The 21,206-nt window shown below is 42.2% G+C and overlaps 1 protein-coding gene across 3 annotated transcripts in view; it reads right to left on the bottom strand.

Annotated features, from left to right (window-relative positions):
* The window catches only part of ACOT9 (acyl-CoA thioesterase 9), a 46,796-nt gene extending 31,340 nt beyond the window's left edge, over positions 1-15,456 (bottom strand). For 2 of the 3 annotated variants that reach the window (XM_070044743.1, XM_070044742.1), the window contains exons 1-8: positions 14,901-15,456; positions 10,056-10,153; positions 8,864-8,890; positions 8,216-8,261; positions 5,993-6,163; positions 5,712-5,749; positions 587-670; positions 106-209 (exon numbers count right to left, since the gene is read on the bottom strand). In XM_070044743.1, the coding sequence (XP_069900844.1) occupies positions 106-209; positions 587-670; positions 5,712-5,749; positions 5,993-6,163; positions 8,216-8,261; positions 8,864-8,890; positions 10,056-10,153; positions 14,901-14,920 (588 nt within the window). In that variant the 5' untranslated portion in view covers positions 14,921-15,456. The remainder of the gene's footprint in view (positions 1-105; positions 210-586; positions 671-5,711; positions 5,750-5,992; positions 6,164-8,215; positions 8,262-8,863; positions 8,891-10,055; positions 10,154-14,900) is intronic. The other variant, XM_030843817.2, reaches the window with a different exon arrangement.
* Between the last annotated feature and the right edge of the window lie 5,750 nt (positions 15,457-21,206).

Genomic DNA, 21,206 nt, shown 5'->3' with positions numbered 1-21,206 from the left:
TGAACTATATATCTGTCTATGGATAGACAGGTGAATAAGCTTTTCTTTCACTGAGACCAGCTGGTTGTATTGGAACAAGGGGGCAGTCTTCGGGCACAGACACACCTGGAACATATGCATCTTCACTTCCATGGACGTCTTCCCAACCCAACTAACATGGCCACTGAACTTGATGTCCTGTTCTGGGCTTAAGCTCTTCTTACACATATCTACAAAACAGAAAAATCAACCTGAGCCCAAACCATACTCCAAATGTTCTATACTGTAAATGGACAATTTCATTTGAAATTCTGGCAAATTTCACTATATTTCCTTTTTGTCTTCAAAACTAACAATAATTTTTCAAAAATAATTTTTGAAAAATTAGACAATGCAAAGAGTATAAAAAATAAAACTGGAATCATGTAAAACTCTTCTACCCAAAGATAATTATAATAAATATCTTGGTATATTGCAATCTAGACATTTTCATATGCACATATATACATAAAAATTCCCCCATAAAAGGAAAACATTTCCTCTAATCTCAATAATATTTTATAATTACTAAAAATTCTAAGTATGTCTAGAAAATAATATCACTTACCAATCCTGTCCACCAGGGCTGTAACTATCGATAAAGGAGACATCTTAGCTGAATGAATTTTGTTGTGCATGTAGCAAATAAGAACTGTAGGAAAACAGAAGAGAACCAAATAAAGGAAAAGCAAAATTATTTTTTAACATTCGCAATTTACTCCCTGAAATCAGACAGGGACCTGCTGGGGAATGGACTTGGGGATATGGGGAGGGGGAAGGGTAAGCTGTGACAGGGCGGGAGGGTGGCATGGACATATATACACTACGAAGCGTGGAATGGATAGCTAGTGGGAAGCAGCCGCATAGCACAGGGAGATCAGCTCGGTGCTTTGTGACCACCTAGAGGGGTGGGATAGGGAGGGTGGGAGGGAGGGAGACGCAAGAGGGAAGAGATATGGGAACATATGTATATGTATAACTGATTCACTTTGTTATAAAGCAGAAACTAACACACCATTGTAAAGCAATTATACTCCAATAAAGATGTTAAAATTAATTAATTAATTTTTTAAAAAAGAATTGGTATGTGAGAACAAAGATGAAAAACAGGAACCTGATACAAAATCCTGATGTCGAAGCTGAACTATATAGACCATTTAAATCAGAATCTGCAGAAGTCGAATCCAGGCATCAGTTTTTAAAGCTACTCAGGTGATTTCAATTAGCATCCATGGCTCAGAACTGCAGATATAAAATAACAACCCTTTCTGACTTACTTATATACACTACCAAATGTAAGGTAGATAGCTAGTGGGAAGCAGCCGCATAGCACAGGGAGATCAGCTCTGTGCTTTGTGACCACCTAGAGGGGTGGGATGGGGGGGTGGGGGGGAGGGAGACGCAAGAGGGAAGCGATATGGGAACATATGTATATGTATAGCTGATTCACTTTGTTGTGAAGCAGAAACTGGCACACATTGTAAAGCAATTATACTCCAATAAAGATGTAAAAAATAAAATAAAATAAAATAAAAAATAAAGTCTTATCTGGTTTTGAAGACCCAATCCTCCATATTCCACTAGTGGTCTTTTCCTAGAACCAAAGACTTTTTTATACATTGAAGAGATCTGGGAATCCTCTACTCTGACTGTTCAATTTTAGATTTGGTGAGGAAACTGAAGCCCAAAGCCCAGGCCCGCCAGGTGGCTTATTACCACTCAACAGAGACACAGTGCCTAAATCAGAAAAAGACCCCAGCACATGAGTCTGACAGCATCAGACATCTTCAAAAAAGAGAAACAAATCACAAGGGCTCAGCTACCTGTTTTCCTCTTCACTCCTTCCTAATCATGAAGCTATTATTTGCCTCAGAGTTCTCCCTCCTTCCCTAAATCACCCTCAGCTCCTACACCACCCTGTGGTTATCTGTGTACTTTCCATATTTTAACAAGCATTTAAAGGTGCAAAGCATGGTTCTATGTACCTCACAAATATCAACTCATTTAAAACTGTACTGTACTTCTTTATAGTGGTCTCCCTGCTTGCCCTATGATTCATTCAAATTTGTATCATCGGGACTTCCCTGGTAGCATAGTGGTTAAGCATCCTCCTGCCAAAGCAGGGGACACGGGTTCGAGCCCTGGTCTGGGAAGATCCCACATGCCACGGAGCAACTAAGCCTGTGCGCCACAACTACTGAGCCTGTGCTCTAGAGCCTATGAGCCACAACTACTGAGCCTGCGTGCCACAACTACTGAAGTCCACACACCTAGAGCCCATGCTCCTCAACAAAGACAAGCCACCCCAATGGGAAGCCCGCACACCTCAACAAAGAGTAGCCCCTGCTCGCCGCAACTAGAGGAAGCCCGTGCGCAGCAACGAAGACCCAACGCAGCCAAAAATAAAAGAATAAATAAATTTATTAAAAACAAATTGTTTATCATCAACCCTCAGGACAGGGTCTGTGCTCAATAAATACTCGTTGAGCAATAACAAACCCTTTCATCCATGCACCTGCTAAAGAATGTAGTGGGGGGATGAGGGGCGAAAGGCAAGAAACTCCATTCAAAAAACTTGTGGTACCCAGAGAAGAAATCCTAAGTGTTTGACCTTCCAAAGCATTAGTGGAAGTGAAAGCAAGAGAAAAGGTCCAAGAGCTAAGAAGAAGGCAGGCTTGACAAGACCTGAATTAACTCAGGTTTCTAACTTGCATGAGTGAAGATGGTGTACCATTCACTGAGAAACAGAATACAGCACAGGAAGAGCAGAATGGACTGTTTTCAACATGCTGAATTTGAGAAGTCCACGGCACATCCAAATGAAGATGGCCAGTAGGCAGGAGGACAAACTGGTCTGCAACTCACAAAGCACGCCAGGAAATGTAGCTTCTGAAGTATTCCACATACTGAGAGCAACTGAAGCACTGGGATTGAAGATTATTTATAGAGAAAGTGCAGATACCAACAACAAAAAGGGCAGCAGACAAAACCCTGAAGATAAGCGACATTTAAAGGATCAACAGAGAAAGAGGAATCTACAAAGGAGACTGGGAAGTAGCAGCCTGAGAGGCAGGAGGAAATGTCACCAAGGCCCAAGGGTGAGTTTGACATCATTAGGAGCTTCAAAGAGTTTGGCACAATTAGCTCAATGGCATGGAGGAGCAGAAGCCAGAACACAAAGGTAGCTCTAAAGTGAGAGAGAAAGAAAACTGGAGAGTGTTATAAGGGAAGGACACTTTACCTATTTTTCACTGGAAGATGCAGAGCCTTGAATATGTTTAGAAGTTAAGGGAAAAGTGAGGTTGAGAAAAGGCTTGAGATACGAGGGAGATATCTTCAGGGTACGTGATAAGGCAAGTTCCTTGAAGAAACGGAAGGAATAGAATCAAGTGAACAGGTGAAAGGGACTGGCCATCAACAGGAGGTGATGAAGAAAAACAGGGTAGTGGCAGGGGAGTTTGTATATTTAGGGACACCTAAGTAAACCGAAGTCAAGTGAGTGAGTGAGTGAGTGAGTGAGTGTGTGTGTGTGTGTGTGAGTGATTCTTTTTTAAAAGGCCAATAAGAATTTTAAAGCAGGTTTATTTAATCTGAAGAAAAATACAGCTAGCCGTAAGCCTAACAATGGATTTGTGTCTCTATTTTAAAGATTATTAGAGCCTTTTTTTAAACCCTTTCCCAACATTTCAGTCCAAAAGCCATTACGTAGGAGCAAGCAAGACAGACAGCCCAGAGTCGGGTGCTGAAGCCCAAGAGGGGTCAGGAAGATATGCAGGGAGGCAATGAGAGCAATGGCCCAGCATGCCGCAGCCCGAGCACAAGGAGGAGGGGGACCTGGGATGGAGCAGAATCCCACTGAGGTGAGGAGAGCGTTCATGAGGGTTTCGCGATGGCAGCAATATGAAATTGGCTACATACGGGGGAACTGATCAAATAAGTAAATGTACTACAGATAATGGAGCCAGCTGGAGAAGGGAATTACAAATATGAAAAGGGAGGAATTAAGAATGAACCTGTGGTTGAATTAGAATTGGAACTATCAGTATGAACCCAGGGTTCCGATAGATAGACAGATAGATAGACAGACAGACAGACAGGTAGACAGATAGGTAAGGAGGGAAGAGACAGGGAGGGAGGAAGGAAGGGAGGGAGGGAGAGAGGAAGGAAGGAAGGAATACACATACAGGCAGGTATAGATGTAAATGTACATGTACGTGCATATATTCCCCAGCTCATCCACTGAAAGCACACAGGAATAGTGATACCCCAGCAACAATGACAATCCCAAGCACCCAGATCTTGGTTTCTAAATATCATTCTCCATTAAAAAGAATCAGGGCTCCTCAGAGATTTGGCTGATTCCAGGACTGGGGCAGGGAAAGTACAAATGAGCCTAGAAATGTTGCACCACAAAGTGAGGAAGTGCTCAAAGAATGATGGGGACACAGCCAAAAAAATCCACAGAAGCCAGCGTGAAGAATGAAGGGCAGTCCTGGGACAAGTTGAGCATCAAAACAGATGATAGAAATATATTATAATCCATTCAGTAAAATAGGAATCCCTGAGTCCATACTGATTTTAAAGTAATTGAGAAAAGTCTAATGAAGAATTGGATATTTACAAGGTCTCAAAGTACCTCCCTACAAGGTACTTATTAATTACAAAGGGGAAAAGAGTAACTTTACAGCAAAGAACCCTGGCAGACACCACCTTCATCAAGGAATCAAAGTCAACATCACAGTAATGGGACAAATTAGAATTATGCACTACCTGCTAAGATGCAATAAAAACACAGCATCCCTTCTGTGGACACTCCTGCCAAAGATGCACATCCCAAATCTAACTTTGGGGAAGCATCAAACATACCCGAATTGAGAGAAATTCCACAAAAGAACTGGTCCATAACCTTCAAAAGTATCAAGGTCATTAAAGTCAGGGAAAGACTGAGGAACTATCCCTGACACAACAACTAATTGCAACATGTGATTCAGAACTGGATCCAGAACTGGATCCTTCTGCTATAAAGGACCTCTGGCCAAAGCTGAATGGGGTCTGAGGATTAGACTGTCTAAATATCAGTGTTAATTTACTGATTTTGAGGGTTATATTGTGGTTATGAAGGAGAATGTCCTTGTTTGTAGGAAATACACATGAAAATATTTGGGGGTGATGTGCATCGTGTCAGCAACATACTCTCACATGATTCAGGGGAGAACAACTCTTTGTACTCTGCAACTTTTCGGTAAATTTAATTAAATAATTATGACAATTCAGAAGTAGCAGATGCCCTTCTTTTTCTGCTCGTTTAGAATATCTTCATCTGTGCAAGTTAAAGAAAAAAAGACCCTTTCCAGGGAAACTGGGATGAAGTGAGAGAGTGGCACGGACATACACTACCAAATGTAAAATAGCTAGTGAGAAGCAGCCGCATAGCACAGGGAGATCAGCTCGGTGCTTTGTGTCCACCTAAAGGGGTGGGATACGGAGGGTGGGAGGGAGATGCAAGAGGGAAGGGATATAGGGATATCTGTATACGTATAGCTGATTCACTTTGTTATAAAGCAGAAACTAACACACCATTGTAAAGCAATTACACGCCAATAAAGATGTTAAAAAAAAAAAAGACCCTTTCCAGCCAGAGGATTCAATGTATTACTGTAAGTACCAGTTTAAAAATACTAAAATATCAGTACCTCCTAAGCTGTCAAGATCCTCAAGAATCCTGCCAAACCTGTGAAATAAAGAAAACTGTGATGAAATGAAAATCATAAAAAAAAAACACTATGGGGTGATAAATATCTACCAAAATTGATTATGGTGATGGTAGCACAACTCTCTAAATATACGAAAAACCAGAGAATCACACACTTTAAATAAGTGAACAGTATGATGTGTGAATTATATCTCAAAGTTGTAATAAAGAAAGGAAATAAAATAAAAACAAACGACACAAACAGAAATAGTGCCATGTTACCTTACAGTGTTTTGAACAGTCAAATATTTCTCTCTTAATTCAGGCTGACTGCCCAAAGGTAAGAGAACTTCAATGTAACTGTCTTTCATTCTCCTAGGTGGCAGGCCTTTCTGTGACGCAGCCAAAAAACTATGAAGTAATTTTCTTTCCTCCATTGCTTTCACATGGTCTCTGAGAAGAAAAGACACAAGCTTCATAAAACATAGGACAGTGCTATCACCCAACTCCAGTGACATACAGGTCAGTCAGACACCATCAAAAGAGGAAACAGTAGGTCCGGACCTACCTCATCTCCTTTTCCTTCCCTCCCTTCCTACCTGCCACTTGGTGAAATCAAAAATTTCTCAGGCTAGTAGATAAGAAAAATACACTTAGAAGTGACATAGATATATCCAAATGAACTATATATTCACCCTCATCAAAAAGTGCATTCAGGGCTTCCCTGGTGGCGCAGTGGTTGAGAGTCCGCCTGCCGATGCAGGGGAAACGGGTTCGTGCCCCGGTCCGGGAAGATCCCACATGCCGCGGAGCGGCTGGGCCCGTGAGCCATGGCCGCTGAGCCTGCGCGTCCGGAGCCTGTGCTCCGCAGCGGGAGAGGCCGCAACAGTGAGAGGCCCGTGTACCGCAAAAAAAAAAAAAAGTGTATTCAAAGAATAGAATCTTTGAAATGAAATTAAAAATACAGAAATGACATAATAGAGTGTAAATATATGTACGTATATATATATGTGCGCTAAAGAACAACATAGGCACTGAACTCCATATTCCCATTTCTCACCTTGACAAGTCTCGTATCCTCTGTGCCCCAGCTCTCTCTCTCTCTGCCTTCAATTTCAGGAAAGAGAGACAGAGGAGGAAAAATGGAGTCTATCCAAAAGAAGTTTGGAAGGCAGAGCAAAAGGTAAAGAGGAAGAGAACATGAAAAGGAGACAGGGAAGAAAAAGAAGAGACGATTAAGGTGGAAGAAAAGAGACAGACAAGGGGATAGGGAACTAAAATGTTGATAATATCACTCTTTCTAAGCTTTACTTATGAAGTATTATTGCCAGAAAAGCATAGCCTACAAAAATATAGGGAGGGAACTGACGAACAAGTTAAATGGCACCAGGTAAATCCAGAACGTGGAACATTCAACAAGACACATGGCTTGGCCTCTTTAAAATCAAGCTCATGGGGGAAAAAAAAAAGAGGGAGGGATAACTATTATTCTAGATTAGGGGAGACTAAAGAGTCATAACCACGAAATGCAATATGCAGTTGTTTACCGGATCTTGATTTTTTTTAAAAAAGCTATAAAAGATATGTGGGGAATAATTGAGGAATTCTGAATATGGGTAAATAATATGCTATTAGGGAGTTACTGTCAATTTCATTATGTAAGAGAATATCTTATTTGTTGGAGATGCACGACTGCTGATTTTGTTACATAGGAAAATATATTTATTTATTAGAGAGGTATTGGAATATAACTGGAGCTGAAGCGTCACGATACCTTTATAGTTTAGCCAGTATATGTATATTGGCAAATCTGGAAAAACGTTCATAAGTATCCAATTCAGATAGTGGGAACAAAGGTATTCATTTCTTCTACTTTTCAGAAAATTGAAATTTTTCATATAAAGAGATAAAAAGAAGTCATTAGATAATTTTTATACCAAATAGATTATTATTGTTATTGTGCTTTTTCTTTTTATCTCATTTTAGCCTCAAACTTCTATGCACCAAGAGGGATATTATCCTATTTTAAAGCAGGGAAATACTTAGAGAAAAGAGAAAGATTGTATGGGAGGCCTGGTTAATTGTGACCTGACAAGAAGCAGTAGTCAGGGTGCATGAAATAGAAAAACCAGGAACTTGGGTTCAAGTCCCAAACCTGGTACTCAATCACTCAATGTCTGAGTTTCAATCTCATCATGTGCAAAAAAGGAAGAGGAACATATGTCATAAGCACGTCACAAGTTTCACTGAGAATCAGTGAGGTAATACTCCTGAATGCACTTTGAAAAATGCAGAGTACGTGTAAATTACATGATTTTATGACAACAAAGCATCAACTGATGAGTATGTTGGAATGTTGATCTTCTCCCCCAAGTAAAAAAACCTCTCAACCCATTTCTGAACAAAGGGTTCCCCCCATTCCTACAGTGGGACCATCAACTGAGCCTAAACACAGGCTAGCACACCACTTAGGGATAGAAGAACGAATAAACACAGAGCACATACCTCCAGTTTGTGGATGCTCCTACTATCTCCCGCAACTTATCTCGAACTGAAACAAAAATAAAGAGGTCATTCCATGAAACAAAGAAAGTAAGAAACGGATTATGGCAACCAGCTCAAAGACTACGAAAAGCGATTCATGCACTCAAAAGCTTCAAAGATCCATGAATTTCCATTTAATGCCACAAAACAAACAGCTCAGGGAAGGGATCAGGCCTCTGCTTCCCAAAAACTTGAAACAATTATTGTCTCCTTAGTGCAGAAAAGAATATCCTTGTGTCAATCACTGGGATTTATACAAATAAGCAAAAGAGGATAACTCCAATTATTCATCTGCTGGGGCTGTATCAGTGTTGGTAGAAGTCCCTTTACGATGGAGATATTATGAACAGAATCCCTGCCTATCTTCTTATAGGCGGTGAGACTAAGACTAATATCAAAATTTGAGTCTCACTCTAATTGATTTCTCATATATGTATACTACCCTAAATGTTAGAAAAGTTGAGGCAAGAAAAATGAAGCAAGAAAGGAAAGGCAAAAAAAAGCAATTTAAGTTTAGTTAATGCCCATTGCCCCAAAGTGCAAGAATGAATTAGTGCGAAAAAAAATTTAAGCACTTATAAAAAAATTGATACTGATTACCACACACACCGTGATTCACATGTATTGGTGAACATGCTATATGGATAAAGGGGAAATAAATTAGATAAGCAGTAGTAAGTCAATACTAAAAAATAAATCTATAGGATTTTAAATAATGTTTTGAGTTCATGTGTTTTTTTCTATCGTTTTAAAATACATATTCTGGTTACAGAAAATTAACTATAGCAATCCTTGGTCCTTCAACAACTAAATATCTGATCAAAACCAAATATGGTTAGATGAACATACATCTTAATTTTCATGAAAAAGTGGTTGATTTTTCTATCAATTGTTAATTTTTCTATCAATTGTTATAGGGAATTCCCTGTTGGTCCAGTGGTTAGGACTTGGCACTGTCACTGCCAGGGCCAGGGTTCAATCCCTGGTCAAGGAGCTAAGATCCTGCAAGCCACGGCCAAAGGAAAAAAAAACAAAAACACCCACAATTGTTATATACCATAAATTAGGTGCAAACTCTAATTACAATGAAATCATAGCGTAGTACTGAACCAAAAATATCCATTAGTAAATTAGTCTTATTTCTGATTTTTTTTTCCTCCTGAGTTCCTTGAATAAAAGAATGGACAGAAAGTATCCCAAGTAGTACACAGACTACTGATGCTCAGTGACATAAAATGATTATTACTAGTTTATATTCAGTGTAAGAAGAAAGGCAGGTGTTGAGGGCCAAGAAACAAAGCAGAATTTTAAATTATATATATGCATATATATTTATTGGGATCCTTTAAACAAGTCCCAGTTTTCATTATAATGAATATTCCTACATTGACAAAGACATCCATAGTTTGCATATGGATTAGTTACTGAAATTAACTTCAATTAACAGGGTCCCTCTAACAAAATTATAGCCTAGGAGCGTTTAGTTGGTACAACTGAAAGGCCTGTCTCTTGCTTATGCATTAGCTCTCTTTTTTCCATGCCTTCCACTTCAGTACCTACACAAAGGAAACAGAAATCATTTAACTAAAAGAGCTCAGTCCCCAAGGCTCCCAGGAACCAAAGCTCAAGTACTGTATGTGATTTCTACCCCAAGCTATCCTGGTCATTTTCTAAGTGAGAAGTTTATGAAAGATCTACCTTTAGTATGCCTCATTTGCCCTAAACTGTCTATCTACGTGCTTCGTAAATAAAGCAGGGTTTTCCCCCCACATAGGCCTAGAAGGTAAACACCCATGCTTGCCTTCATGAATGTGGAAGACTCTCTGTTTCTCGGGATTCTGAGATCCTTGAGTCAGTCCTCTGCTGGGAGCAAGCAGCCCTTTGCTCAGGGTACAAAGCCTACAAAACAAGATGAAACACGCTTCGAGAAGGTTCCATGACTTCTTCCCTGGCAACCCCAAAGATCTGTGCCTCCTCCAGAGCACTCAGCCACCCCACACCCTTAGTAAATACTGTCTTATAGGGTCTGTACATGTTTCTCAAGTGTATGTATATTTGCATATGAGGCTACTCCGTAAATCATCTCTCCAATAAGAGTAAACATTTCTTGAGAGCAGAGACCAATTAGGTAATGATCTACAAAATAAATAAAAGATATCAACCAGGTTTAATGGATTTATTCTTATTAGCTTCAGAAGCCCAAAATCAAGTTGGTAAACAGCTGAGTAAACTAATTATGAACATTTATTTTGTTATTGTCATACCATACTTCCTCAATAAATAAGCTAAACCCAATTATAAGTCAATCAACTTTGAAAACAGAATTAACCCTTTCCAGGGTTACTCAAAGAGAGTATTTATTGGACCTAGGCAGAAATTTCCTACTCCCCAATGGATTAAAGTCAAAGCTATTTACCCCAATATGCCGAAACTGTTCTCCCAAAATAAGTTGTTTAACTTGATTTTGGCTCACTATTGCTTAACTGTCGACTCCTAACCACACACTATCCTATCAGGGATAACACACGTATAGTATCAGGGACTGACAAATTGATCTGCTGAGAGCACAGTGGAAGAAGGCAAGGCATTGTAAAGGTAGAGAACCCCAGATACTCTTACTCATTCTAGCTCAAGTGACTAGTAAATTCTTACTACCTAATGCCAGGTCCAATGATGACTAACCTATTTTTAAAAAGCATATTTTAAATTTTCTTTAGAGCCCAAATTTATTATAGATTTCTTTTCTGAATTACAGCATACAGGAAGAGCCTCTGAGTAAAAATATTTGGTAAAATCTACATGTAGTTTTGATACTTGTCCTACTAGAACAAATCCTGGTCCTTTCACCAAGTCAACTACTCTAACTGCAGAGAACACAAAAATAGCAGCATATGCTCACTGGCTAATTCAACTCCTTAGCCAGCCACTCATCACACTGGCCCTGATACAATCCCTGCTGGTTCACTAAGCCTGGAATGCTTCCTAAAGCGTTTGGGGTTTGGGTTTTGTGTTTATTCTCCAATCACACAGCTAACAAGCCTCTATCTTACATAGTTGTGGTTTATTTTTTCACAATGAATTTTCAATTTATGTACTTTTATATGTGAATTAATATTTCAGTCTTCTTGTTCTTGACCTTCTAATTTGCATTTTCTCAGAACATGAGTTAAACTTTTTTCTTTTTCACTATTTCATTTTATGTATTTTCTGTAGGTTCAAATCCCTCACTGAAGGAAACAAGAGCATGTGGTCCTTCCTTCTGCCATCTCAGAAACTATCGTTCTGCAACTGAATATATCAGGTTTTAAAAAGCACACTGGAAAAAGCTAAAATCTTCCATTGCTACTATTAGCTGAAAGAGCAAAAAAAATCATGCCCACGATACATTAATTAGCAGTAGATGATCTCAATATAAGAAATAAGATCTGACTCTGAATGGCTAAATACTGTGAATACTCATCACAAACTAACTGGAGCTGTAAAACTGATCTCACATATTTGGGTAAATACACATATATACAAGCATTTCTGTTTTGTTCCTTAAGAAGCAGCATTTTCTGAAAAGTGATGAAAACCATCCCATCCTGCCTGAGTGAAAAGCAGTGTAGTATACAGAGGTTAAGAGCCTGACCATGGGGACTCCCCTGGTGGCACACTGGTTAAGAATCCGCCTGCCAATGCAGGTGACACGGGTTTGAGCCCTGGTCCGGGAAGATCCCACCGCAGAGTAGCCCCCTCTCACAGCAACTAAAGAAAGCCTGTGTGCAGCAATGAAGACTCAACGCAGCCAAAAGAAAATACTTAAAAAACTCTATTCCAGAAAGGCATGCTTCTCCAAAGTCTCCCCTAAAAGTCAAAAATGACCAGAAATTTGGAAATAAGCCAGGCACTATAATGGACCATCTCTGAATGGAGACTCAAACGGAGATAGTAAAGAGGGGGCTGATGAATACAGAGAAACACTTGGGCCAAATTATTTGGAAAACTGTGGTCCTGCAGCCCTGTTGGTTGCATACTGCCATAATAAATTTGAAAACATATCTCTGTAACACAGCGAAGGCCTAATGTGAGTGCTTTTTAAAAAATCATTGATTAGGGCTTCCGTGGTGGTACAGTGGTTGGGAATCCGCCTGCCAATGCAGGGGACACGGGTTCGAGCCCTGGTCCGGGAAGATCCCACATGCCACGGAGCAGCTAAGCCCATGCGCCACAACTACTGAGCCTGTGCTCTAGAGCCTGCATGCCACAACTACTGAAGCCCGCGAGCCGCAACTACTGGGCCCGCGAGCCACAATCACTGAAGCCCACGCGCCTAAAGCCGGTGCTCCGCAACAAGAGAAGCCACCGCAATGAGAAGCCCACGCACCGCAACGAAGAGTATCCCTTGCTCGCCGCAACTAGAGAAAACCAGCGCACAGCAACGAAGACCCAACGCAGCCAAAAATAAATAAATAAATACATAAATTTATTTTAAAAATATATATATTAAAAAAATAAAATCGTTGATTATACTAATCATATACTGGTATAATAAATTTCTATTCTCTTGTGAACATTCAGCTTATTGTAACTTTTCACTACAATTTGATATAATCCCTACTGATAATCAGATGAAACCTGTGGACCCTCGTGCCTAATAGTTGTTGGGGGGGGAATACATTTTTATTGATACACAAAATAGTATATACTATTTCAGATGGTTCACAGACCACTCCCTTTTGACACCCCCATGGGCCCCTAGATTTAAAAATTGTGATTCAGACCAACCTCCTGAAAAAACTTGAGGCCCGAAGGAATTAGATGACTTTTTCCCTGCTAGTCAACTGGCACACTGGGTAGAGCCCAGCTCTTCTAATCGCTCCCCACCTCATACACACCATACATGTAAGGAAACTGCTCTTCTCACAATCTCAGGCTACTTCCCTTTATCTATGCAACACTGAGGTGGAGGGAGCAGGGGAATGGTCCAATCACTGCTTAACACCTCAGTACCTCAGGGTAAATGGCTTATTCCCTGAGAAGCCCTCAGGAGTTTTACCTACAGCAAATCCCTAGGCCTTTAGAAGAAACTGTCAAGAGGCCTCTACAGTCAGGCCCTAGGACTCCATGATTCAACCTTTCCAATAAAAGGAGACCAAGGAGCCCAACCTCTCCATGGCTAGCCAAGGGAGTCACAAAAGTCGCATGAAGGTGTGAACGTAAGTGTCTTAGCTGTTCTGGGTTCCAAGCTTAGGGTGGGTGTCCGGCAAGAGTTTTCAGTACAAAAACAGGCAATGCCACTCATATGCCCTCCACTCTGGGGAAATGCCTCAATTTAGAGACTAAACAAATTCAGATGGCTCTTTTGTGAGTTGGGGGAAAAAAGAAGTACAAAGATTGCCCACCAGTCAAGTAACCTAATCATGTCAGACAGTCTGTATTCATTTATGTACTCTTTCTCTCTCTAGACACTAATGGAGTACCTGCTTAAGGTTCAACAGGACTCAAAGGAAACGAGCCACAGGTTTATAAGGAGTTCAGAGCAAAGACAGAGGACTTCCAAACTGGGGGGGAGGAGAGACCAAGGAAGGTTTCCTGGGAGAAGACACATGAACCAAACCCTGGAGCTTGTAAGAAGGCCTGTCACATCATGTCCAATGCAGGCTAAAGCCAACTGTGGCTCTTCTTGTAATGACCTTCAATCCATCTTCAAATGGTATAACAAAGTAAATAAGAGAATGAGAGAGAGAGACACAGAGAACCTATTTCAACTGAGAGCAAGGTCCACAGGGACAGTGAAAGAGATCCAGGGCCCCCAAGAGAACTGCTGGGGATCACTGTCACTTGGAACCACTGTGGGCCACACCAGGGGGGCTGGCATACCTATAGCGGGATGAATTCAGAAGTTGCAACAGGGGTGAGCCCCCTGGGACCCAACCAGGCAGAAAGAACTTGGAACAGCCGGAGTGCTCCGGTGAAGGGGGTTGGGGGAGAGCCAGACATGCCCTGGAGTCTAAAGCCCTACACTTTAACTGGACAAGCTGGGATGATGACTTACGCAGAAAGGCATCCTCCTTGTCAAAGGGGCCCAATCAAAGCCACTCCCCCACCTAGCCTTACCGGCCTTGCTGCTCAGTAAAAGTAAAGTGCAATCAGCACCAGGGGCCCTGGTCACACAGTCCTGAGGTCCTGAAAGCCCAAAAGATGCCCTGCAATCTCTACCCACATTACAACACACTTAAGTCGAGTCCAAGTCAGTCAAGCACTCAACCTTTAAAACGCTCTGCAAAGGAGGGCAGAGGGCCGGAAACGCAACGTGCAGCCCTAAGTACTAGCTTTCTGACAAGGGGCTAACTCCAAACCACCCCTCTGATGAGCAAAGAGATAGGAATTTCAGGGAACGCCCAACTTCCTCCCTTAAAGTGCCTCTTCGCTTTTAACATCAAACTCCGGGCCGGAACACGCGAAGGTGGGGGGTGGGGGGCGCGGGGCCCCACCCTAGGCCGGCGGGGTCGCGGTAGGCGACCGCCCTTCCCCACCCGGCCCTATTTTCTGCCCAAAATCCCCGGCACTAGTTCCGCCCTTCGCAGCCCGCTCCAGCAAGCGGCGCGGAGGGCGGGCGTGGGCGCCCTCCGGTCCGCGCCCCGCCAGGCCCCTGGCTACCTACCGCAGTGCCGCCCGCCTCATGGCGCTTGCCCGCCGCCGTGCACGTGACCGCAGACCCGAGCCCCGCGCGCCGGTTGGCAGAGGGAAGTTGAGGCAATGGAAGGCGGGAGAGGGAGAGCGTTCACGGGCGCCTGACTGGACCTAGCTCCCCAGGACCCCACCCTTGCAGCGCGGCCGCGGGCGGGGGCGGGGCCTCGTTGCCCGGGGGCGGGGCCACGCTGCGCTTGAAGGCCCACTCTTTGGCGAGAAGCTGGAGTTAGTCTCTCTCCTCCATTGTTGATTAAATGCATCAGGCGGCACCACTGGGGTGTGCCTAGAGGCTAGATGCAGCCATGTCCTTGGAGCTTGTCTCCGTTATCCCGCTTCGCTGAAGGCTGCGCGACCTTCACCCCCAAGCCCCGGCTCCCAGTTGGCCTTTAGCTGCACGTTGGAATCTTCTGGGCAGCTTTCCAAAATACCGATGCCTGGGCCTCACCCTATGGAGATTCTGAATTAGGGGTGCAGCCTGGTCTTCAGGATGTCTAAAGGCGCCCCAGATGATGCTAACGTAAGCAATGGTTGAAAACCTTTACTCGAAGGGGAAAAAAATTGTTCCTCTCCTAATCTCGGTCTGTCCCCTAGTGTTTGACGGTTGGAGATCTTGGCCCGCCCAGAGAGATTCAAGGCCAAAAAGTTAAGATGATTTTTACCCTAGGATCTGATTCTCCATTTCATTCAACGAATTCTTATTCAGCTGTTTGCAGTGCGCAAGACGCTGTAGATTCTGGAAATGCAACAAAACAGACAAAACTCCCTGCCCTTAGGGGGCTTACCTTATAGGGAAGGAAAACAAGTCAGCAAGCAAGTTGGCAAATTATATCGTTTCAAACGTGATAAAGTGGTCTAAGGAGGAAATAAAATAAGGTAATGAGGGGGGATCTTTCCAGAATACATGCCCGTCTTGCTCTGTCCTTGAAGATGGTAATTTCCTAAAAGGCAGGGTTGATACCGTATGTTTTTTGATACTCCATGCTTACTAAAAGTTTGTCAATTTTAATTAAGCTGTCTTTTTAAAAAAATCACTTTATGAATTACAAATGGAGCACGGTCTTTGGCTTCCTCTTTCCTCTGCACCTAACTTTCCCTGCTTTTATCAGGCCCACATCCAGAAGACTGTCCTTTTGGCCTGCAGGGATCTCGCCTGCCTTTTAATTCATGTTGTCCATACCTTATCAGGGACGGTTTTGTTTTGTTTTGTGGAGGCTATACGGAAACCGGAAACCGAGCAGTACCCCACAGGGCCTTCCCAGGTACAGATTCCCCCCTCCCCCACCATATCTCCTGCCTCTCGTTTATAGAAAAGCTTTAGCCTCCTAGGCCTTCCCCAAGTTCTATGAAGCAAATTTACTCAGAGAAGTGAGAAGATAGAGAAACAAAGGAAAAACAGTCAAGCAAGACAAAATAATAATAATTTAGCCATAAAGCAAAGTCAAGGACCTTTAGCTCCTCCTCAAGAGCTATAGACAATATCCTGAGCCACGTCCTTGATTTGTTTGGCAGACACTGAAACTCACACCAGGTGGAAGAAGTTTACTGCATGCTGCCCATAAGCACGTAGACCCCAGACCAGCTGGAACCAGAAGGTTGATGACGTTTAACTCCCAAAATACCACCCTGTTACCTCACCGCCAACCAATCAGAAGAATGTCCACAAGATGATCAGGCCCCCTACAATCCTCACCTATAATGTGGCCTTTAAAAGCCCTTCCCTGAAAGCCATCAGGGAGTTCGGGCCTTTTGAGCACGAGCTGCCCTATCTCGTTGCTTGACCCCACTTTGGGTGCCTTGCAATAAACACTATACTTTCCTTCACCACAACCCAGTGTCAGTAAATTGGCTTTACCATGAGTCAGGTGAGCAGACCCAGGTTTGGTTTGGTAATAATACTTCCTTATACTCTACCACACCTAACACAGTGCAATAAATATTTTATCAAATTACACTTTTTGGTTGGTTTTTACTTGAACTTTCGGTTGAGGCAATAGTAGGTTCAGGGAAAAAAATTAAGTTCAAGAGAATTTTTTAGGTTACATAGCTGGTGTAATGATACGTAGGGGTAGCTTGTAATTTTATGCAATCAAGTCACCTTCCAGCCAGACACATTCTCATCAGTGTATAATCAGGGTATAAACAGTGTCAATGTTGGCTGGAACAGCTAGAACCAGGGACTCAGTGCCATGAAGATGCCTCTTCTCCATCATTTATCTTTGCTATACTTTGCATACTGCCTTCATTCTTTTTTCTCTGAATAATGGCTTCCTCCACATGGCCAAAGCATCTCCTGAACTTCACATTTTACAATCGCAGACACATCCACATTCTTGGAGACTGAACCGAAAATCTGTATCCCAAATACAAAAAGTCCTGAAAAGAGATTCATTGGCCCAGGTGGGATCAGGTACACACCCCTGGACTGGTCAACTGTGGCAGCAGGGCAAGGTGATGTGATTGGCCCATTTGACTTACCAGGAACCTCCTTACCCAGGCCCATGGACAGGTCACCATCTACTAGTATGGCTATTTCCATAAGTAGCCTCTCAGAGGGGAATATGCAGCACTCCTTAGAAAAGGAGTACAGAGCAACCAACCCCACAGATGTCCCACTGCAGATGTTATTTATTTATTTTATATTTTCTTTTTGGCTGTGTTGGGTCTTCGTTGCTGCACGCCGGATTTCTCTAGTTGCAGCGAGCAGGGGCTACTCTTCGTCATTGCGGTGCGCGGACTTCTCATTGCGGTGGCTTCTCTTGTTGCGGAGCACGGGCTCTAGGTGCATGGGCTTCAGTAGTTGTGGCTCGCGGACTCTAGAGCGCAGGTTCAGTAGTTGTGACGCACGGGCTTAGTTGCTCTGCAGCACGTGGGATCTTCCCAGACCAGGGCTTGAACCCGTGTCCCCTGCATTGGCAGGCTATTCTTAACCACTGCACCACCAGGGAATTCCCAGATGTTATTTAAAGAGAAAAAAAAATGATCTCATCACTTAGCCCACTTACCTTAGTTCTAACCTCAGGGAACCCCTGCTAAAACCCAGCCAGCCCAGCATTCAACCACATGTCTACAATTATCTCAGTTGGCAGCATGAGTAAAATTCTTAAAACAGCTTAGCAACCCTGATTTCTATGTGTGTGGTGGTAGTGGGGTTGTAAATGTGGTATATGCTATACCAAATTTTGGACAGCAGGGATAGAAGGGAAAATGGTCACAAAATCAGGCCAGGAAACATGCAACAGTTGTATGGTGGTAAGAATCACTGTCCTGAATAACAGATTGTCCACCCCACCTGTTTGTTGTTATTCTCCGTTAGTTCTATTCTGAAATGGTCTCAGGGTAACAGAAATGGTATCATTAAAATCAAAGACACCTCATCATACACTGACAGATACATAAGACATTATCAATGTCATTATTATTACAAGCAGAAGAATCATAACAAATAACAAAACCTAACAATACGTTATCAGTTCAACCTAGTATTAAGAGTGAAAAGTATCTAGTAAGCATCCTTGGGCTGCTAAACCATAGATATTTTTGGATATCTAATTCAGGTAGAAAATGTTGTTGGAAAACTGTCATCAACTTTCAAACAAATTGATTCATGCTATTATTTCATTAGGATAGAGAAACCACTTTTTAAAAAATAGCTTATTTCCCAGGCTAGAGATTATACAAAATAAAGTTGTGAGGGGGAGGAGGAAACAATGGAAAGGTGATTTTCCCCCTAAACCTGAAAGACTAGTGAGCTGTTACATGAAAATGCTTAGTATTATATCCACTTGTTCCAACAGAAGTAAAACCCAGGCTAGGAAATTTCAAAACAGTGGTAATTTTTTATCACTTTCCTTACCTTTCCTCAGCTCCACCTTTATGACTGCTCATCAAATCCAAGTGTTGAAAGGTTTTATATCTTTAGCAATGCTCTTTTTCCTCTAACAATTTCCTCTTGCTTAAAAATGGCAAACATGTAAAACATGTCATACTATTAGTGACATGGGATCAGAGGGTTTCTTTAGGATAGGACATCTTCATCTCAGGGTGTCCTCTTCAATAAAGATGTCTCTTTCAATAAAATAGGACTTAAAAGGTAAAATTTCAGTGGGCAACTCTCCTACCCACGCCTAATCTTCTGATCATTCTTCACCTTGTCACGGCCACCCTCCTTCCCACTTCATTCACTTTCTCCAACAAATTCAGTTCTCTTCCATTCGTTCCTCCCTCTGCATCCTATTTCTCTCCATTCTCTTGCCCACCCACTTTCCATCATTTTTTTCACACCACCCCAACTGCTACCATCCTAGCTGGGAAATAGAGCCTCCCCTCAGACCCCAAGGCAGCCCATTCAGCTGGGCCAGCATAGGAGCCAACCCTGCCATTCCTCAGCCCAAGGAAAATCAACAAGTACCTCTGATACAATTACAGCTGCACCAGGATGCATAGCCATAGAGGGAACAAAGCTATAAACATACTTCACTATCTCTGCAGAAGCACATGCTTCAGAGTGCCCGCAAGCTTTCGAAACTGACTTTACGATGAGGATTTGTATATTTTATAGACATTAAAATCATGCTGGTTGTTTGAATTTACATAACACGTTTTCGGGTATAAATTTGTATCTTGTGCTATTTGGAGACGGGGCCACACAAAGACAGGATGGTGCCATTAGTATTAGTTGACTTTATCTTCAGAAACAGTGGCATTATTCTAGCTGGTTTATCGTTATATGTGATCTTTATGGGATTGCTAGACTGCTTTGTTCTGTTTATATAGGTAACTCATTAGCACACTGCACAGGACACCACATATGGCTTCTGTCTGGCCTCGTCTGTGGAGATGAAAAAACCAAGCCTGGAGAGAAGAAAGATTCTTGTTTTACTCAGAAAAAGGCTCTTCAAAGTGGCCATTTTTTCCTTGACTCCAGTTCCTACTATAACCCACAGTTATTCCCCATGTATTGCTCAGGCTCTTGCATCTCCCTCACCCTGGCCCTAGCAGTTACTGTAAAAATTCCCTGAGGAGATATATATATCTCCCTGAGGAGGTATAGGTATAGATAAAGACATAGATATAGATATATAGATACCGTCAAAAATAGCACAACTAAAACCACCAAATCAATAAATAGTATTTAGCTCTCAAACTGGGAGCTTCCAAATTCAAAGATTGATATGAAGCTCATGGGCATGAAATTAAAGGATAGTTTATAAAGTGAAAATGAGAAAGTTATTAACGTTTACAATGACTCATTATTACAATGGGGGTTCCAGATGGCAGGAGATTGGTTAAAAGTGATTCTCTTATACCATTTTTAGGAAGATGACTTAAGTTTTATTATGACTGTCAGAGGCATTTATAAGAAATAACCTAAGGGGGCTTCCCTGGTGGTGCAGTGGTTGAGAGTCCGCCTGCCGATGCAGGGGACACGGGTTCGTGCCCCGGTCCGGGAAGATCCCACATGCTGCGGAGCGGCTGGGCCCATGAGCCATGGCCGCTGAGCCTGCGCGTCCGGAGCCTGTGCTCCACAGCGGGAGAAGCCACAACGGTGAGAGGCCCGCATACCGCAAAAAAAAAAAAAGAAATAACCTAAGTTTTGCTTATGTTCATGAAATAATCTAAACTTAGTTTTGCTTCCGTGGCTTGCATGGTTTTGTCTGCCCAGGGAAGCCTCAGGTTTGGTCTCCCTTTTGTTATGTTTAGCAATTCCCCCCTTTCTGGTCATTATCTCAGCAAGCTAAGGGTGTGGCCAACTAGTTTAGCCTTACTCTTGGTAACCACTGTTGATACAGCCAGGCTAAAGAATCACACGTTCATTGTTTCCAATAGTTGAGTCAACAGGATGGAGGGTCATGTAGTTGCTGTTACCAACAGCTGCATCATCATCATAGACATGGGAAGTTAGATCACTGAGTTCTTCAGGTTGTCTAATCCTGATGGCTATCATTTGGTGTATGAGAGGCTAGCAAAAGGCATTTAAAACCCTTGGGAGGATACAATGCACTAGAAAGGTTAACATGATGACTATAATCAGAATAGTAGCCAAGAATTTTAAAAATTCTCAAGGGCAGAGAATCCCAGAAGCTAAGATCTAACCAACTAGATAACTCGAATGGGCTGTAATCAAATTCAGGCTTTACCTATATATACACATATTTTATATATATAAAATATATATATTTTTTAACATACTCACAACACGATGTATTAGCAATCATATATCCTCATGATTACCTAGGACAGGATGAACATGAGGATATTTTAGTTCAGGAGGTGGTAC

This window comes from Globicephala melas, chromosome X (genome assembly GCF_963455315.2).
Source record: "Globicephala melas chromosome X, mGloMel1.2, whole genome shotgun sequence".
NCBI classification, from domain to species: domain Eukaryota; kingdom Metazoa; phylum Chordata; class Mammalia; order Artiodactyla; family Delphinidae; genus Globicephala; species Globicephala melas.
The sequence above is the reverse complement of the archived record's forward strand: the minus strand, read 5'-3'. Positions and strand labels throughout refer to the sequence as shown.